Here is a 15,069-nt window from a genome sequence, read left to right as displayed (position 1 = left end):
CCAAAAACCTCAAACCGGTATATTTGTGATAAATTTACCCCAAACTAATTTTTTGATCAAAAAAATCCCCAAACTAGTACACTTGTGACGAATTTATCTCAAACTAATTTTTTAACCACAAAAAACCACAACATGGTATACATGTAACAAATTTACCCTCATTTAAAGTAGATCAATACCACGAAAAATCACAAATTGGTAAACCCGTGACAAATGGAGGGGTACCTTTAAATTAGATTAATACCGCAAAAAATCACAAATTGGTATATCTATGACAAACGGAGGGATAAAACCCCAAACCGGTACACCCATGAACTGCCACGTGTCATCCAACTTAGCAACGTGACGGTAAAAGTTAACAGAAACTAACGGAGGGTAAATTTATCACTGGTGTACCAGTTTGAGGTTTTTCATGATATTAACCCTATAATTTATCTTAAAAGTGAAATTATAACAATAATAAAAAAAAACAGCTAGAGAGAAAGACCAAAGATTAGTGGTCATATTCTTTGGTATAAAACCGTTTCGAGAAGGGCGATAGATCAAGAATGGGAGTGCATGGACCTACCCCTAATTCTTTAATTTGATTATTTCTGTCGTTAAACAAGGAAAAAAAAAACACAGCTTCATTGGACCTTTTCACCCGAGGAAAATACGTGACTAAATATTTGTTTATTTTTTTTAAATTTTCCTGGTCTATAACATTCGTGGCAAAGTCAAAAATTCTAAGCGAAGTTTGGCATGTTGGTGCGGTTTGGTCTACCCTGTGATTTCCTGGTGGCTTCGGCGTGGAAAGATCTGCCAATTTTGAACCCACACTCAAACTTTAGTCCCTTATTCTTAATTAATCACCGGATCCTGTTGACTAAACCTAACCTCCTCCGTTTCTGGGGACCAATAAGGGGTAGTACAAGAATATTCACCTGCTGTCCATCGGCTCACGAATTTCTCTGTCGGAAATTTCTTTGAAAATATGAAGGCAAAACGTTGGTGAACATCCAACTGATGTTGCATTTTTTAAATGGAGGTGAAACTTCCATGTCTTCCACATGCATATGCGCGTAAATCCCGTCTGTTCCACTGTTGGTGTTTCAATTCCCATTGTGTATTGGCATATTATGGAGTAAATAAGAACGACATTTTTATCTGAGAGCTATCCATCATTAAAAGCCTAAAACGTTCCTCGACTGACTGTGACACTTTTTAAGAAAATGTCCGATGCTATCATTCCATTAATTCAAGTTAATGGAATTTGTTGATTTAACTTCCAATCCGGTACGTTTGAATGGTGAACAAAAAAAAACAATACACGTGGATTATACACGCAAGATATTCAACTCAAATTAGCATATAATAATACTTTTAATTTGTTTAATTTATTCGATTTGAAAATATGATTATCCATGTTAATTGATGATGTGGATTATTATATTCGGATTTGAGTTGAATAACTTACCTGGATAATCCACGTATAATGTCATTTTTTGGTCTACCATTCAAACTTACATGGGAAGCTAAATCGGCAAATTCCGTCAACTTGAATTATTGTAAGGATAACATCTCATAATTTCATATAGTTGATAAACTAGATTCAACATGTATCAAAAATTCATGGATCATATTACATAAATTAAAAATTCAAGAATGTCATTGCACATCGAGTTAATGACATTTTTTATGCAAAATAATCTCTCTTTTACTTAAAATCGTTGAAATTCTCACGACAATTTCTATCATGGTGTAAAGGAGAATCATATGAGTTTCAATCATCCAAGGCCTGTAAACGGTGTATTTAGAACTAGTTTCCGTAGACCAATTAAAGGTAACAGAAAAACCCATATAAATTCGGCCCGTCAGTCTTTTTCTTTTCCCGCTCCGTCTTCGTTCTCATCCTCTCCATCGTCCTTCACCGTGCATTTCCGTTTTCTTTCCTTGCAAATTGGAGAGAGACAAAGCTAGATAGAGAGAGTCATCAGATATGGCAACTGTTTCACCATCTTGCATTCCCATACCTTCCTCATTTCGCACACGCTTGTAAACAAAAATCCCAGAATCATCACACCAAGAGAAGTCGAAAAGCGCAGACCATTTTGCTTTCGTTCTTTCTCAGGTGGGTGTTCCAGTTCCCGTTCTTAAATCTTGAGACGGCCCCTGATCGATCCCTTTTTTCTTACGTCCGAAGAAGTTATGGTATCGAAGTCTTGCGTGGACCTTTTGAATTTGCTTTCGGTAGATGATTTTCGGGTCATGGGCCGTATTCCTAGAGTCATGACAACCTCGGGAGTGATTTCCGATTTCAAGAGCCATCGATCACCAATATCAGAGTCGGAAGACGCCATTCGGTTGGCCCCCCCGGAGCGACGAATTGTAGTCGCAAACCACCTTCCATTGCAAGCTCTTCAGGACAAGCAGACCGGGAAATGGAGCTTCCAGTGGGACAGAGACTGCCTGGTGTTTCAGCTAAAGGATGGGCTGAGACCCGATGTCGAGGTCGTGTACGTAGGGTCTCTGAAGCCTGACATTGACCTTGCCGATCAAGAAGAGGTCTCACACTTGCTGTTCGAGAAATTCCGGTGCATACCGACATTCTTGCCTCCAGATATGCAGAACAAGTTCTACCATGGCTTTTGCAAGCACTATCTCTGGCCTCTGTTTCACTACATGCTGCCCATGTCGAGCCAAGGGGCTCAGTTCAGCCGCCTGCAATGGCAGGCTTATGTGTCTGCAAACAAGGTTTTCGCCGACAAGATCATGGAAGTGATCAATCCAGAAGAGGATTATGTCTGGATACATGACTATCACCTCATGGTATTGCCTACTTTTCTGAGGAAGAAATTCCATAGAATCAAGATTGGGTTTTCCTTGCATAGCCCCTTTCCATCTTCGGAGATTTATAGGACGATCCCGGTGCGTGACAAGATCTTGAAGGCCTTGTTGAACTGCGATTTGATCGGGTTCTACACATTCGATTACGCACGGCATTTCTTGTCGTGCTGTAGTAGGATGTTGGGGCTCGATTACGAGTCGAAAAGAGGGTACATTAAGTTGGACTACCATGGTAGAACCGTGAGTGTCAAGATTTTGCCAGGAGGGATTCACATGAGTCAGTTTCAATCTGATTTGTCCATGGAATCAACAGCTAAGAGGGTTAAAGAATTGAAGGAGCAGTATGAGGGTAAAATTATAATATTGGGCGTGGACGATTTGGACATTTTCAAAGGTATTAGCTTGAAATTCTCAGCGATGGGGAAACTCCTGGAGGTACAACCTGAATTGAGGGGCAAGGTGGTTTTGGTTCAGATCACTAATCCAGCTAGGAGTAGCGGAGAAGATGTGCAAGAGGTTCAGAATGAGACTGATCTTGTTGCCAACGAGATCAACAGAAAGTACAGCAAACCTGGGTATGAGCCAATTGTTTACATCAAAGGGCCGGTCACGATGCAAGAAAAGGCTGCGTATTATTCGATTGCTGAATGCATTGTGGTGAATGCTTTTAGAGACGGGATGAATGATGTGCCTTATAAGTACACTGTATGCAGACAGGGTAGCCGTGCTTTGGACAAGGCATTGGGGATTGACGAGAGCTCCACTCCGAGAAAGAGCATGATAATCGTGTCGGAGTTTGTAGGATGCTCATGGTCATTGAGTGGGGCCATCCGCGTCAATCCGTGGAACATAGATTCTGTCGCGGATGCCATGAACTCGGCAATCACAATCTGCGACTTGGAAAAGCATCTGCGCCATGACAAGCATTACAAGTACATAAGCTCACATGACGTCGAATACTGGGCTCGGAGTTTTGACCGGGACCTTGAGAGGGCTTGTAGGGAGCTTTATCAGAAAACGTGTTGGGGTGTGGGGTTTGGTTTGGGCTTTAGGGTCGTCGCTTTAGGCCCCAACTTCAGGAAGCTCTCGGTGGATCACATCACCTCTGCTTATCGTAACACAAACAACCGGTTAATTTTATTGGACTATGATGGGACACTGTTGCCAAAAGCTTCCGTAGACAAAAGGCCTAGCAGTGAGGTGATTTCGATGTTGAATTCCCTATGCAGAGATCCGGAAAACGTTGTTTTCATTGTGAGTGGAAGAGGTAAGGATTCTCTAGGAGAGTGGTTTTCACCCTGTGAAAGGTTGGGTATTGCAGCAGAGCATGGTTATTTTAAAAGGTAATGCTTTTAATATATGCTTAACTATTGGTTAAGATTGGAGGTGATTGATTTTGTTGGCGAGTGTTTATATTGTTGCGGTTCCTTTGTAGGTGGACTGGAGATTCCAGTTGGGAAACATGCGGATTGACAATGCATTTCGAATGGAAAAAGATAGCTGAACCAGTAATGGAGCACTACGTGGAGGCAACAGATGGCTCTTTCATAGAGGCTAAGGAGAGCGCATTGGTTTGGCACCATCAAAACGCCGATCCCCACTTCGGGTCATTCCAGGCGAAGGAGCTTCTTGATCACCTGGAGAGTGTGCTCACAAACAAGCCGGTGGTCGTCAAAAGAGGTCAGCACATTGTTGAAGTGAAACCACAGGTATGATCTGGGCTAGCTTCTGTTGTTCAAAGAGAATTGGAACTTTCCTGCGTCTTTTTTGGCAGAAAGGAGGCTGATATCCTACCAAAAGAAAACTGGTTCATTATCTGGAATAGCAACATCTATTGTGAATAGTAAAACTTCTTGGTGTAGCAATTAACATCTAGGGGTGAGCATGGTTTAAGGGTAAAATTCGAAAATAGAGAACCGGACGGGTGAGAACCTATCCGATTCCAGGTTTCAAGGTATGCAAGATAGGTTCTAGGTTCCAAAAATTGGGAAACCTATTTCGACGAGTAAGTTCCAGGTTCTAGATAGATGTAAACCTGAAACAATTTTTGTGTTTTTTTTTTTTGTCTATGTCTTCGCGCGATCATAAAATATTTCACGGCATCCGATGATAAGTGTATAATCTAAAATCACTAATCTGAGCTTCCGATTTATGACCGAGTCTTTTACTTTATTAATGTTTCATATTATTCGTGTGTCTAAATATAAGTTGTAGTCAGTGAATTGTAGCAGCAAGAGATGGTCATTAAAGATGATGATTCACTGTAATCGTTCAATTAATAATATAGTTAAAACCTGAGTAGACCTTGGAACTAACCCTAGAGCCTATGATAGGGTAGGTTCCAAGTTTCAAGATATGCAAAGTAGGTTCCAGGTTCCAAAAAATGAGGAATATGTTCTAACGGGTAGGTTCCAAGTTCCAAGTGGAACATGTATGGAACCTAGAACCGCTCACTCTTAGCAACATCAGTCCAACTATGCATGGTTCATCTGTAGTTCAGATGATGGCTTCTAGTAGAAAGACTTGCTTAATTACTTGGTCAATTGCAGGGCGTAAACAAAGGCACAGTGGTTGAAAATCTGATATCAACCATGCGGAGCAGAGGGAAGTCGCCTGACTTCTTGCTGTGCATCGGAGATGACCTCTCAGACGAGGATATGTTTGAGACTATAGCGCGCTCAGTTTCAAAGCCCTCCTTACCATCTACAGCGGAAGTTTTCACATGTACCATCGGGCAGAAGCCAAGCATGGCCAAGTACTATCTCGATGGCACTTCCAAAGTAATCAAGTTGCTTCAGGGCCTCACAGCCGCCCCCACATCACAACCAAAACATGGATGTTTTCAATTTTCATCAGAAGATACTTCTTCAACTTGAGGATGAAATGAAAGATTGAGCAGGAAATAATGGTACAGGGTAAAGTGTAGTTGCTGTGATTAAATTCTTTTAGGGGAGGGTGAGCATTTGTTTAGAAATAGTAGGAAAAGAAAAGTTCCCCTTGTACAAGAAAGGTACACAGTCTCACAGTTTCATCTGTTATAACCACACACAAGTTTTACAAATATTTATAAGTGATTCGTATTCTATCATCAGTTCTCTCTCACCAGAATTTGTAGAATTCATTGTGGAAATGGAGAAAGCCACATGATTTCCAAGTTAAATGCAAACATGAAATCAAACAGAAAGTAAGAGAAGTTTATAGACACACCTCGGTCCATCGTTCAAGCAAGTTGTATCCGGTTTATGCCGCGACTCGAAAAACTGTGACTTCGGGTTGTGGAGTGGAAACTGGTACAGATTCTGGTTTAATTAAGGTACTGAGGGAAGTTGGACTACTTTGAAACAGATGTTTAGCTTCAACAGACAAGAGAGAAATGGCTTCAGTGATATTTCAGAAAGAATGATCCTTCAATTCTCGCACAAGATGTGCTCAGCCACTTGAGAAGTTCATATGAAGGTTCAAAAGTGAAACGTATTAAAAAGATTCCTGGTTTTACAATTCCACGGCCAAGTTGAGAGAAGAGTCATCGTAAGGGTGGCCAATTCTTGGGCCGTTCCATGGCCATCCAGTCAACAATCCTGAGGCCTGCTTTAGGTCCGGTCCATCTTGTTTTTGTTCATCCTAATTACAGCCCACGGCCCATTAAATGTTGTTTAACCTAACAAAGAAGAGTGCCCTCAAATGCACAAGACCGTTCTCTACCATTTAACCATCTACGCTACATTGGCTTTGGGCCACACCACCTAAGTTAAGGTATTGTACTATGCTTTGTTTATTTAGAATTTATCATACTTTCGTTTTGACCGCACTGTCCTTGTTTCACGGGGTGATTTTGATGGCTAGGGTTCTATTGATCGAAGTCGTCGATCGTTCTCTAACGCAATCTAGAGTTAATTCATTATAGCTTAACGGTGAGAGCTCTGTTTCAATGGCTAATGGAAATATGAAGTCAAAAGAATCAAGAATATGGCAGAAAAATGAATTAGCAAGGGATGTCTCTTGAACCTTGACTATAGAACTACTGAAGTTTCATGCACATAAATGGAAAAAAGTTGTCTCAGATTCAATTTGCACTGAGAAAAAAGGCTTACTCAATGACAATTTTTAAAGTGATGCCCATACCTCCACCATTTATGTGTACTTTTTTTAAGGAAAGTATGCATTCAAGTGCTAAAGAAGGAAATTGAAACAGGTGGTGCGAGAGCGTTCAAGAGGAGAAACCAATATTCCTATGAGTATCTTAAATTATTAAAGTGATTGTCTCTTCATATGCATTTGTTTGTTTCAGTCTTGCTCACAAATTAGGAGCTAATTAGATCTCTCTTTGATTAGGAGTTAATCAAACTCTCTTTGATTAAGTCTTGCTCTCAACTTCCATTAAAATTAATATTTCAGGTTTCTTGTGAAATAAATTCATGGGAAAAAACCACCAAAAACCCCAAACTTTGCCATCTGTGACACATTTACCCCGAACTTTTTTTTGTGACACCAAAAACCCCGAACTTTGCTTTTTGTGACACATTTACCCCAATGTATTTAGTCCATGGGCATTTTCGTCTTTTCGCTTTTTCTTTTTTTTCCTTCCGGCGAGGGGGCCTCGCCGGATCCGCGAGGGGCCCTCGCCGGCGTCGAGCGAGGGCGGCCCTCGCGGATCCAGCGGAGCGGCCCTCGCCGGCGTCGGGCGAGGTTCGCCTCGCTGGGCGAGCGAGGCGGCCCTCGCCCGACTCAGGCGAGGTCGACCCTTGCCGGCGTCGGGCGAGGGTCGACCTCGCCCGAGTCGGGCGAGGGTCGACCTCGCTGAGTCGGCGAGGGCCGCCCTCGCTCGCCCGAGCGAGGCGACCCTCGCCGGCGTCGGCGAGTCCGCCTCGCCCGGGCGAGCGAGGGCGGCCTCGCCCGTCTGGCGAGGTCGACCCTCGCCGGCGTCGGGCGAGGGTCGCCCTCGCCGGGCGAGCGGGGCGGCCCTCGCCCGACGCCGGCGAGGGCGGCCTCGCCGGATCGGGCGAGGCGACCCTCGCCGGCGTCGAGCGAGGGTCGCCCTCGCTCGATCTCGGCGAGGCCGCCCTCGCTCGACGCCGGCGAGGTCGACCTCGCCAGATCGGGCGAGGGCCGCCCTCGCTCGCCCGAGCGAGGCGGACCTCGCCCAACGCCGGCGAGGTCGCCCTCGCCTAGGCGAGCGAGGGCGGCCCTCGCCCGACTCGAGCGAGGTCGACCCTCGCCCGACGCCGGCGAGGGTCGACCTCGCTTGAGTCGGGTGAGGGCCGCCTCGCTCGCCCAGCGAGGGCGAACCTCGCCCGACGCCGGCGGCGAACCTCGCTCGACGCCGGCGAGGGCCGCCCTCGCCGGATCTGCGAGGGCCGCCCTCGCTCGACGCCGGCGAGGGATGCCGGCGAGGCCCCCCTCACGGAAAGGAAAAAAAAAGAAAAAGCAGAAAAGACGAAAATGCCCATGGACTAAATACATTGGGGTAAATGTGTCACAAAAAGTAAAGTTCGGGATTTTTGGTGTCACAAAAAAAATTTAGGGTAAATGTGTCACAAATGGCAAAGTTTGGGGTTTTTGGTGGTTTTTTCCCTAAATTCATTGTAGTGAACAAAACAATTGATTCTTTTATCAATAAAAGAGGTTCTCGAAATCATGCTGAATCACTTACTCGAGAATGTTCAACTCATGATGCGAACCATTCTCATTCAGAAACTTCAACTCCTCGCGGAGTGTCTTCTTTGATTGAATCTCGTCCTACCAAAACTCCTAGAGAAGAAAAGGTAGACAATGATGCATCATCTATAGTTTGTGATCTCCAAACTACGTCAACTTATATGGAATTATCGGTGCATCAACAAGATAATATTCGTCAAGCATGTCTAAAAGCCGGACCGTACCTACCCACTCCGTTAAAATCTCCGAAATATGTACACGAGAATGTCTATCAATTTCTTGCTTCACGGTACAAGATGTTTCCAAAAGGGTTAGCGTACTCTATAGATGTATGTACGGTGCACATCTATGCAAAGTTTAATGCACACAACCCCTCACTATGTAATATCATGTCCTACTTTGAAACTCTCTTTTAATAGCATGTACTCTTGCTCATCAGCATGATGTTTCTAAGAAAATAAATAATTTTGAGTTTTCATTTGAATATCTTCTGTTATGGTTAATGTAACGTATCTATGAAAGAAATATTTCTACCTCTATTGCTATTTCGTAATAGTCTCTCAACATGAGATTCTCCAAACAAACCCGTGCAACGCAAGGATCGTTTAAGCTAGTTCCGATTGAAACCCCAGGCTCGAATCGCATAATGTTTGATTCTACGATTACTACATGATTAATATGAGTGTTTAGTCGCTTGTTAGAGGCTGATTTATTGGTCCCTCTCTTGCTAATTACGCAAAAAAAAGAGATGAGGTGGTCCATTGAAATAGTAATTTACTTACTGTTGAAGCTCCTGAGCATTCTTAGATATCTTGCTTCTCCATTAATGCCCCCGGTATGGCCTTGTGATAAGCTTTTTGTAGGTGGACATGTATTGATGATGGCTCAAACTTTAAGGGCACAATAAAAGAACGAAACTTCCAACAAAAAAAAAAAATTAGGAGGAAAAAGAAGAAGAAAGTAGTGAAATCGTCAAGTGCAAGTCAAGACAACTCTCGATCATTTGCTAATACTACTTAATATTCTCAATCATTTACACGTTGATATGATGCAATTTAAATCCACTTGCAAAACGATAAAAACTCTTTCTTAAGGAGTCGTCTAAAAAAGTTGACAACTAGTACTTTAAGGGTGCGCATTATAACTATTCTATTTCTCTGTTTTTCTACAGGTTTTGAATAGAAATCTGTTTAATAACGCAATTTCATTTTTCTATTTCCGAAACAAATTTTTAGTCCAGAAATAGGTTTGAAACAGAAATGAGAAGTGAACAATTTTATACATTTATGTTTCTGGAACAAAAAGAGAAATAAAAAACTCTATTCATCGCTCGCCTGCTGCACACGACCATCGACCCTCGTCAGCTAACCGTGGACCGCCCACCCCCCCCCCCCCTCCCCTTCCTTCCAGGTGCCAACAGTCAATGAATGAAAAAAAGCATAAGAGGGAGAAATTTTGTATCGTTATCAAATGCATATTTCTGTTCAGAAACTCATCCAGGAAATAAAAATAGAAAATCTGCCAGATATTTATTCCATAAACAAAATGATTATCATTTGCACCCTAAATAACTGGAGATGCCTTCTTTTACTGTAGTAATCGTTTTTGCTGCATTTTTCATCGAGTGGACTACCACTTATTAGATGCCACCTAATCAATTGGAGTAGTTTTTTTGGTCCCAATTTAAGAGATAATCACCCTTCCAACTAGGATTGGTGCATACCTCATTTTATACCATGAATTTCGTCAACAAAAATATTATTAGATGTGATGAGTTTTAATGTTGCAAATCAGCAAGTATTGAAATTTTTTAAACACTATCTATAACTCTTCCTATTAAGGATTTCATTAGAACAAGATCCTTGCCATTTTCTTTCAATAGGACAAAACGTTTTTGATCACATGTAAGAATATTCTATAATATAAAAACCGCAGTAAGAACTTTCTAATTGTAATAGAGTCATTGGGGTTTACCTCAGTGGCCACCCTTCTTACTTCGAAAGGAAGAGATAGAGAGTTCGATTCCTCACCTTCTTAGGGAGGCTACGGGTGGGGACGTTTATGTGGGTCTCAACTCCCTTGCTCTGTAAAGAGGCATGGCTAAAATTTGAAAGTGAGTTGAGAGTTAAAGTAGAACAGACCAAAAATAAAATTGTAATCGAGTCTCTATGCTATAGATTATTGTTCAATATAAACTAAATATAAACTAAGAATTCTGCATTTATATTGTCCAAAAGAGGTAATAATCATCAATACGAAGTATGGTTGCTTTCGGTCGAAATAATTTTCGATTGCCAAAATGAAATAATGGTGGTACATTTTGAACATTATTTTGGGCTGGCGCTGCAGTGTTTGGCATTTGGTCCCCCCCTATCTAGTCAGATAATTTAAGTCCTTTTCGAAGTAGGCACGAGCAAGGTGAGCTGCATCACGTGACACTGTGACAGCAGCAGCCAAAATTCAAACTTATTTATTTTAAAAAAAATTAAAATGGAAAATATTTCCCTGTATTTTCAAAATTTGAATCCGTGCAGGAACCAGGGCTGTCTCTTTGCAGAAATGATGGAGCAATACTTGTTAAATGACAATAAATTAAGAAAAAGATAAAATTGTTCCAAATCGACGAAGATGAACGGTTTTATTTATTTTGAAAAAAAATAAATGATATAAAAAATATACATTTTTTATAAATGGTCATTTGCATCGCTTTAAAAAATAATAGACAAAAGATATATTTATCATTTACGAAATGTTCGGACATGACTTGTTGTTGGAAACAAAAATATTTTCTCATCGATTAATTATTGCAAGATGATACAAGAGGTTATTTTTAAGAAAGTATTTTTCAAATCTTTGATTTTTTTTCGAAACAAACGGAGGTTATCAAGAGTAGTAAACTTTTCCCCCGAAGTTATTTAATTCACCCAAGTCAATCTCATTTTTATAATGCGAATCTCATCGTTTTCCTTTTACTACGACGGATCTCTTTATCAACTATATCAAGTCAAACACGGAATAAATCTTTGAAAAATGATAAATTTAGCAACAACCGATTCACAAATTTAATCTATTAAATGGCGTGGCAAGCTGTAAATGGATATTCAAAACGAGCGGAGCTAAAATTCAGTATCCAATAACGGTCCACCACCTCATTTAGAAAACTGTTATTTTATACCAGTCTGGATTATTTAGCATTCACGGAATTCTTTATGGGATTGCTTGTCCTGCAAAGCAAAACAAAGTACATGGGACTACCCCAGAACACGTTATATAGCACAGAACAGCTCTTCCTAATCAATGACAAACCAATGATCACATTCGCCAGCGTGCTGGTTAACTTCATGAGATGATCTCTTACGTGAGATCAGAGGTCGAAGACAAGGCCCAAGTGGATTCCACAGGGACATGCGTCTGCAGACGCCCAGGTCGTCCACTGAAGTGACTCTGTTTTGGCATCAGTGCTCTTGAAGAGAAGAGAAGAGAAGAGAAGAGAAGAGAAGGTGCTGCTCCCGCTTCTCCTCCTGAGTTTCTCTGACCCGGCGTTTCAGATTTCTTGGAGAAGATGGTGATACCCTTCAACAAAGAAGAAAGCTCATTGAGGTTGGTTCCCATCTCTGTGTCTCTTTCACCCTCTCCCATACACACAGACACATTCAATTTGGGTGATGAATTGCTGCTCTACAGTGTCAAAGAAATTGGAGAAAAGGAGGAGGGTTTGAGAACAATGGAGTGCCTGAGGGGAAGACTCCTTGCAGAGAGACAGGCTTCCAGATTTGCTGGAGAACAAGCTCAGCTCATGGCCAACAGGGTCTCTTCCACATTCTTTCTTTATATTTTGTTTTACCCTTTCTTGTTCCTTTTTTTACCGAGTTTAAAGTATACTGCTCAAGATTTGTTGGGTTTGTTCTCTGTCCCCTTAATTTTCAAGTTTTCCTTCTACTGTTGCAGTTGGTGGAACTAGAGAACCAGCTGAGAGAAGAGACCAAGTTGAGGGCGAAAACGGAGAAGAAGCTCAAGTTCCTAAAGAAGAAGCTCGAGACCCTGCTAATCTCGCCCGCATTGCACGAACCGGAGCAATCCAGCGTCTGCGAAACCGGCATCGTCTCCTCCGATTCGTCTTCCACAGTCACAATCGCCTCCGAAGCCCAAATTACCGTAGAAGCAGAAGTAGAATCCGAGTCTCGTTTTGAGAACAAAGACGCATCACCCCACCATCTGGAGCTTAATGCTCCTGAAAAAGCTCTTGCCGGAGATAAGCGTGATTCCAACGCCGGAGATTTATCCTCTGAGAAATCCGGCCCCGCATACAACGAATTCAAGACTGATGGCCATAGGTAAAACCATTCGATTCGATTCAAGCGGCCAACTCTTTTGTTTTTTTCTTTTCAGTTTAGTGCATTCATTTATTTTTTTTCAATCTGGGTCTTGCTTATCTCGATCAAATTTGACTCCTTTTTCTCCCACATCTTTCTACTTCAGTTGTACAGGCGCGAGGAATTCGGTGACAGAGAACGAGAACAGTTTTGATCATGATGAGGATGATCAGGTGAATGATTCATTAGCACTAGTTCCAGTCACTTTGCCCGAAGCAGAACCAGAGAGCAAAGCCCTGAACGCGAAGATGATGGTAATGAGTGCGAGCGTCAGCGAAGTGCTCGATGCGCTGAGGCATGCCAGAGAAAGCATCCAGAGATCAATGGAGAAGCGAAACTGCATGATTGGAGTCGGCCCACCTCCTCAAGCTGCCCAGCTCTGCTAAGGATTTCATGATTGTTTGGATGGTGAAAGACCCTCACTGACAGTGACAGCGACAGCCTCTGTTTTTCCTTTCCTTTTGGTGCTTTCTTGAGGTGGGAGGAAATGTCAGTGAAGTGATTTTCACTGCTTTTTAGACGATGCGTGTGGGAGAATGGGGACATGTAGGCAGGAGCAGTGATGATCCATGCTGTGGTTTTTCCAGATGTTCTCAGTGACAGTCTCTGTTTTCTTTGGGGCTTGTCTAACCACAAATCGCCTCTGCGGATTAAGGAAGATCAAAAACACAAACTGCTTCAATCGATCACCAGCCACACGAATCTTCGCCCGTTGATATTTCCTTGTGCAATGTGAACCGTTTATCTTGAAATAATTCACCAAAAAAAGAGTTATAAAGTTTCTTTTTTGGTCGAAAGTTATGAAGAGTTTGAACTTACGATTATGTTGGAGGGGGAAACAGGGCAGCTGAGTAGGGATGTGCAATCGGACCAGGTTTATCCGGAAATCGGATCGGCCCACTTGAAAAATAAGTCCGAGAACCGGTTCTAACAAAGAACCGGCCCGTGAACCGGTTCCATTTTTTGGGAACCGGTTATAACCGGTCCGGTTTCCGGTTTCAAGTAAAAATCGACCCGGACCTATTTTAGAACCGGTTTTGAGATAATGTAAAAACAAGTAAAAACCTTAGATCACGTTACCCTATCTGGCTACCCAGCCTGTCTCTCGGGGTTTCTCTCTTCTCTCTTCGCGACCTCCTCTGTCTCTCACGGTTTCTCTCTTTGCAAGCGCTTCCTCAGTCTCTGTAAGAACGCAACCTAGCTCGTCGCCTACCTGCGCGTTGTAGAGGACTAGGGTTTGGTCATCTCGGTGTCCGTACCGTTCGTGTGTTTGTTTTGCCTTTTTGGCTTGCCGATCCGGTAGATCTTTTACTTTGAATCATTTCATTACTATCTATATTATTTTACTAGAAAAAAATGAAATTAGAAAAAGGAAAAAAAAAAAAACAGGTTCTCGGGTAGACCCTGAAACTGGACCGAAAAAACAGGGTCGGTTCCAAAACAGAGTCCAGGGAAAACATGGTAGGTTTCAAGTTCCAAAAATTAAGAATTGATTATAACATGATTGATTTCAGATTCCAGGTCTGGACCCAACCTACCTTGGAACCGATCACCCCTACAGCTGAGGATGGTGCCACCCCTCTCTGCTAAGGGTTTGCTTGGCAAGCATGGGTTGCCACCACTGAGTTGTTGAGAGGGCGCAATAAAAATTCGATACCTTAATTTGAGGAGATCGCTAAGGGGAAGCCAAATCCGAAATTGTCAATATATATAGTTGGACCTATCTACATTCGAAAGTTTAAATTAATAAGTTATGATCCAATTAGAATATATTAATCGCTTTTCATAATACTAATTTTTCGATGTGAAACTTTTTAAGACAATTCACATGTGTAACTTAATACAAACGACTGCTAGTGTCTATTCGTCCTTGCTCGATGGTGGCAACCCTAGCGCCAATACCACATAGGCAAGGGCAAGTAGACCCTCACTTGCTCGTGGGGAGGACTGGTGGCCAAGCGAGGGACGGTCGCCCATGATGTGATCTCTGCAAGGGTTGTCTTGTCCACCATTCCCGGCGGGTGGCAGCACTTTCATTGTGGCCTCTCCCACCGATCCTTTCTTCTTCTTCTTCTTTTTTCCCTCAATTCTTTTCAAAAATTGCATTTTCAATTTTCTGATTATTACTTTCATAAACTTTTCTGATATGACATCACATAACGACGTGATTTCATGTTCAAGCATTAAAAAAATGCTTATAAGAGTTATGGAGGAT

General features: G+C 42.2%; 2 protein-coding genes across 2 annotated transcripts; both read left to right on the top strand.

Moving 5' to 3' along the window:
* The first annotated feature begins 1,882 nt into the window (after positions 1 to 1,882).
* LOC115674186 (probable alpha,alpha-trehalose-phosphate synthase [UDP-forming] 11) lies at positions 1,883 to 5,865 on the top strand. Its single transcript, XM_030596528.2, has 3 exons — positions 1,883 to 4,169; positions 4,262 to 4,535; positions 5,376 to 5,865. Exons 1-3 carry the CDS (start codon positions 2,188 to 2,190, stop codon positions 5,700 to 5,702), a joined length of 2,583 nt encoding a protein of 860 aa, XP_030452388.1. The 5' UTR covers positions 1,883 to 2,187; the 3' UTR covers positions 5,703 to 5,865.
* A 5,970-nt stretch (positions 5,866 to 11,835) lies between these two features.
* Positions 11,836 to 13,470, top strand: LOC115674120 (uncharacterized). Its single transcript, XM_030596453.2, has 4 exons — positions 11,836 to 12,081; positions 12,166 to 12,289; positions 12,430 to 12,815; positions 12,961 to 13,470. Exons 1-4 carry the CDS (start codon positions 12,044 to 12,046, stop codon positions 13,238 to 13,240), a joined length of 828 nt encoding a protein of 275 aa, XP_030452313.1. The 5' UTR covers positions 11,836 to 12,043; the 3' UTR covers positions 13,241 to 13,470.
* The last annotated feature ends 1,599 nt before the right edge of the window (positions 13,471 to 15,069 follow it).

Source organism: Syzygium oleosum, unplaced genomic scaffold (assembly GCF_021117445.2).
Source record: "Syzygium oleosum isolate NSW1041296 unplaced genomic scaffold, Sole_v2.1 Sole_v2.12, whole genome shotgun sequence".
Taxonomy (NCBI): domain Eukaryota; kingdom Viridiplantae; phylum Streptophyta; class Magnoliopsida; order Myrtales; family Myrtaceae; genus Syzygium; species Syzygium oleosum.
Note: the sequence above shows the minus strand (reverse complement) of the source record. Positions and strands in the feature narration are given on the sequence as shown.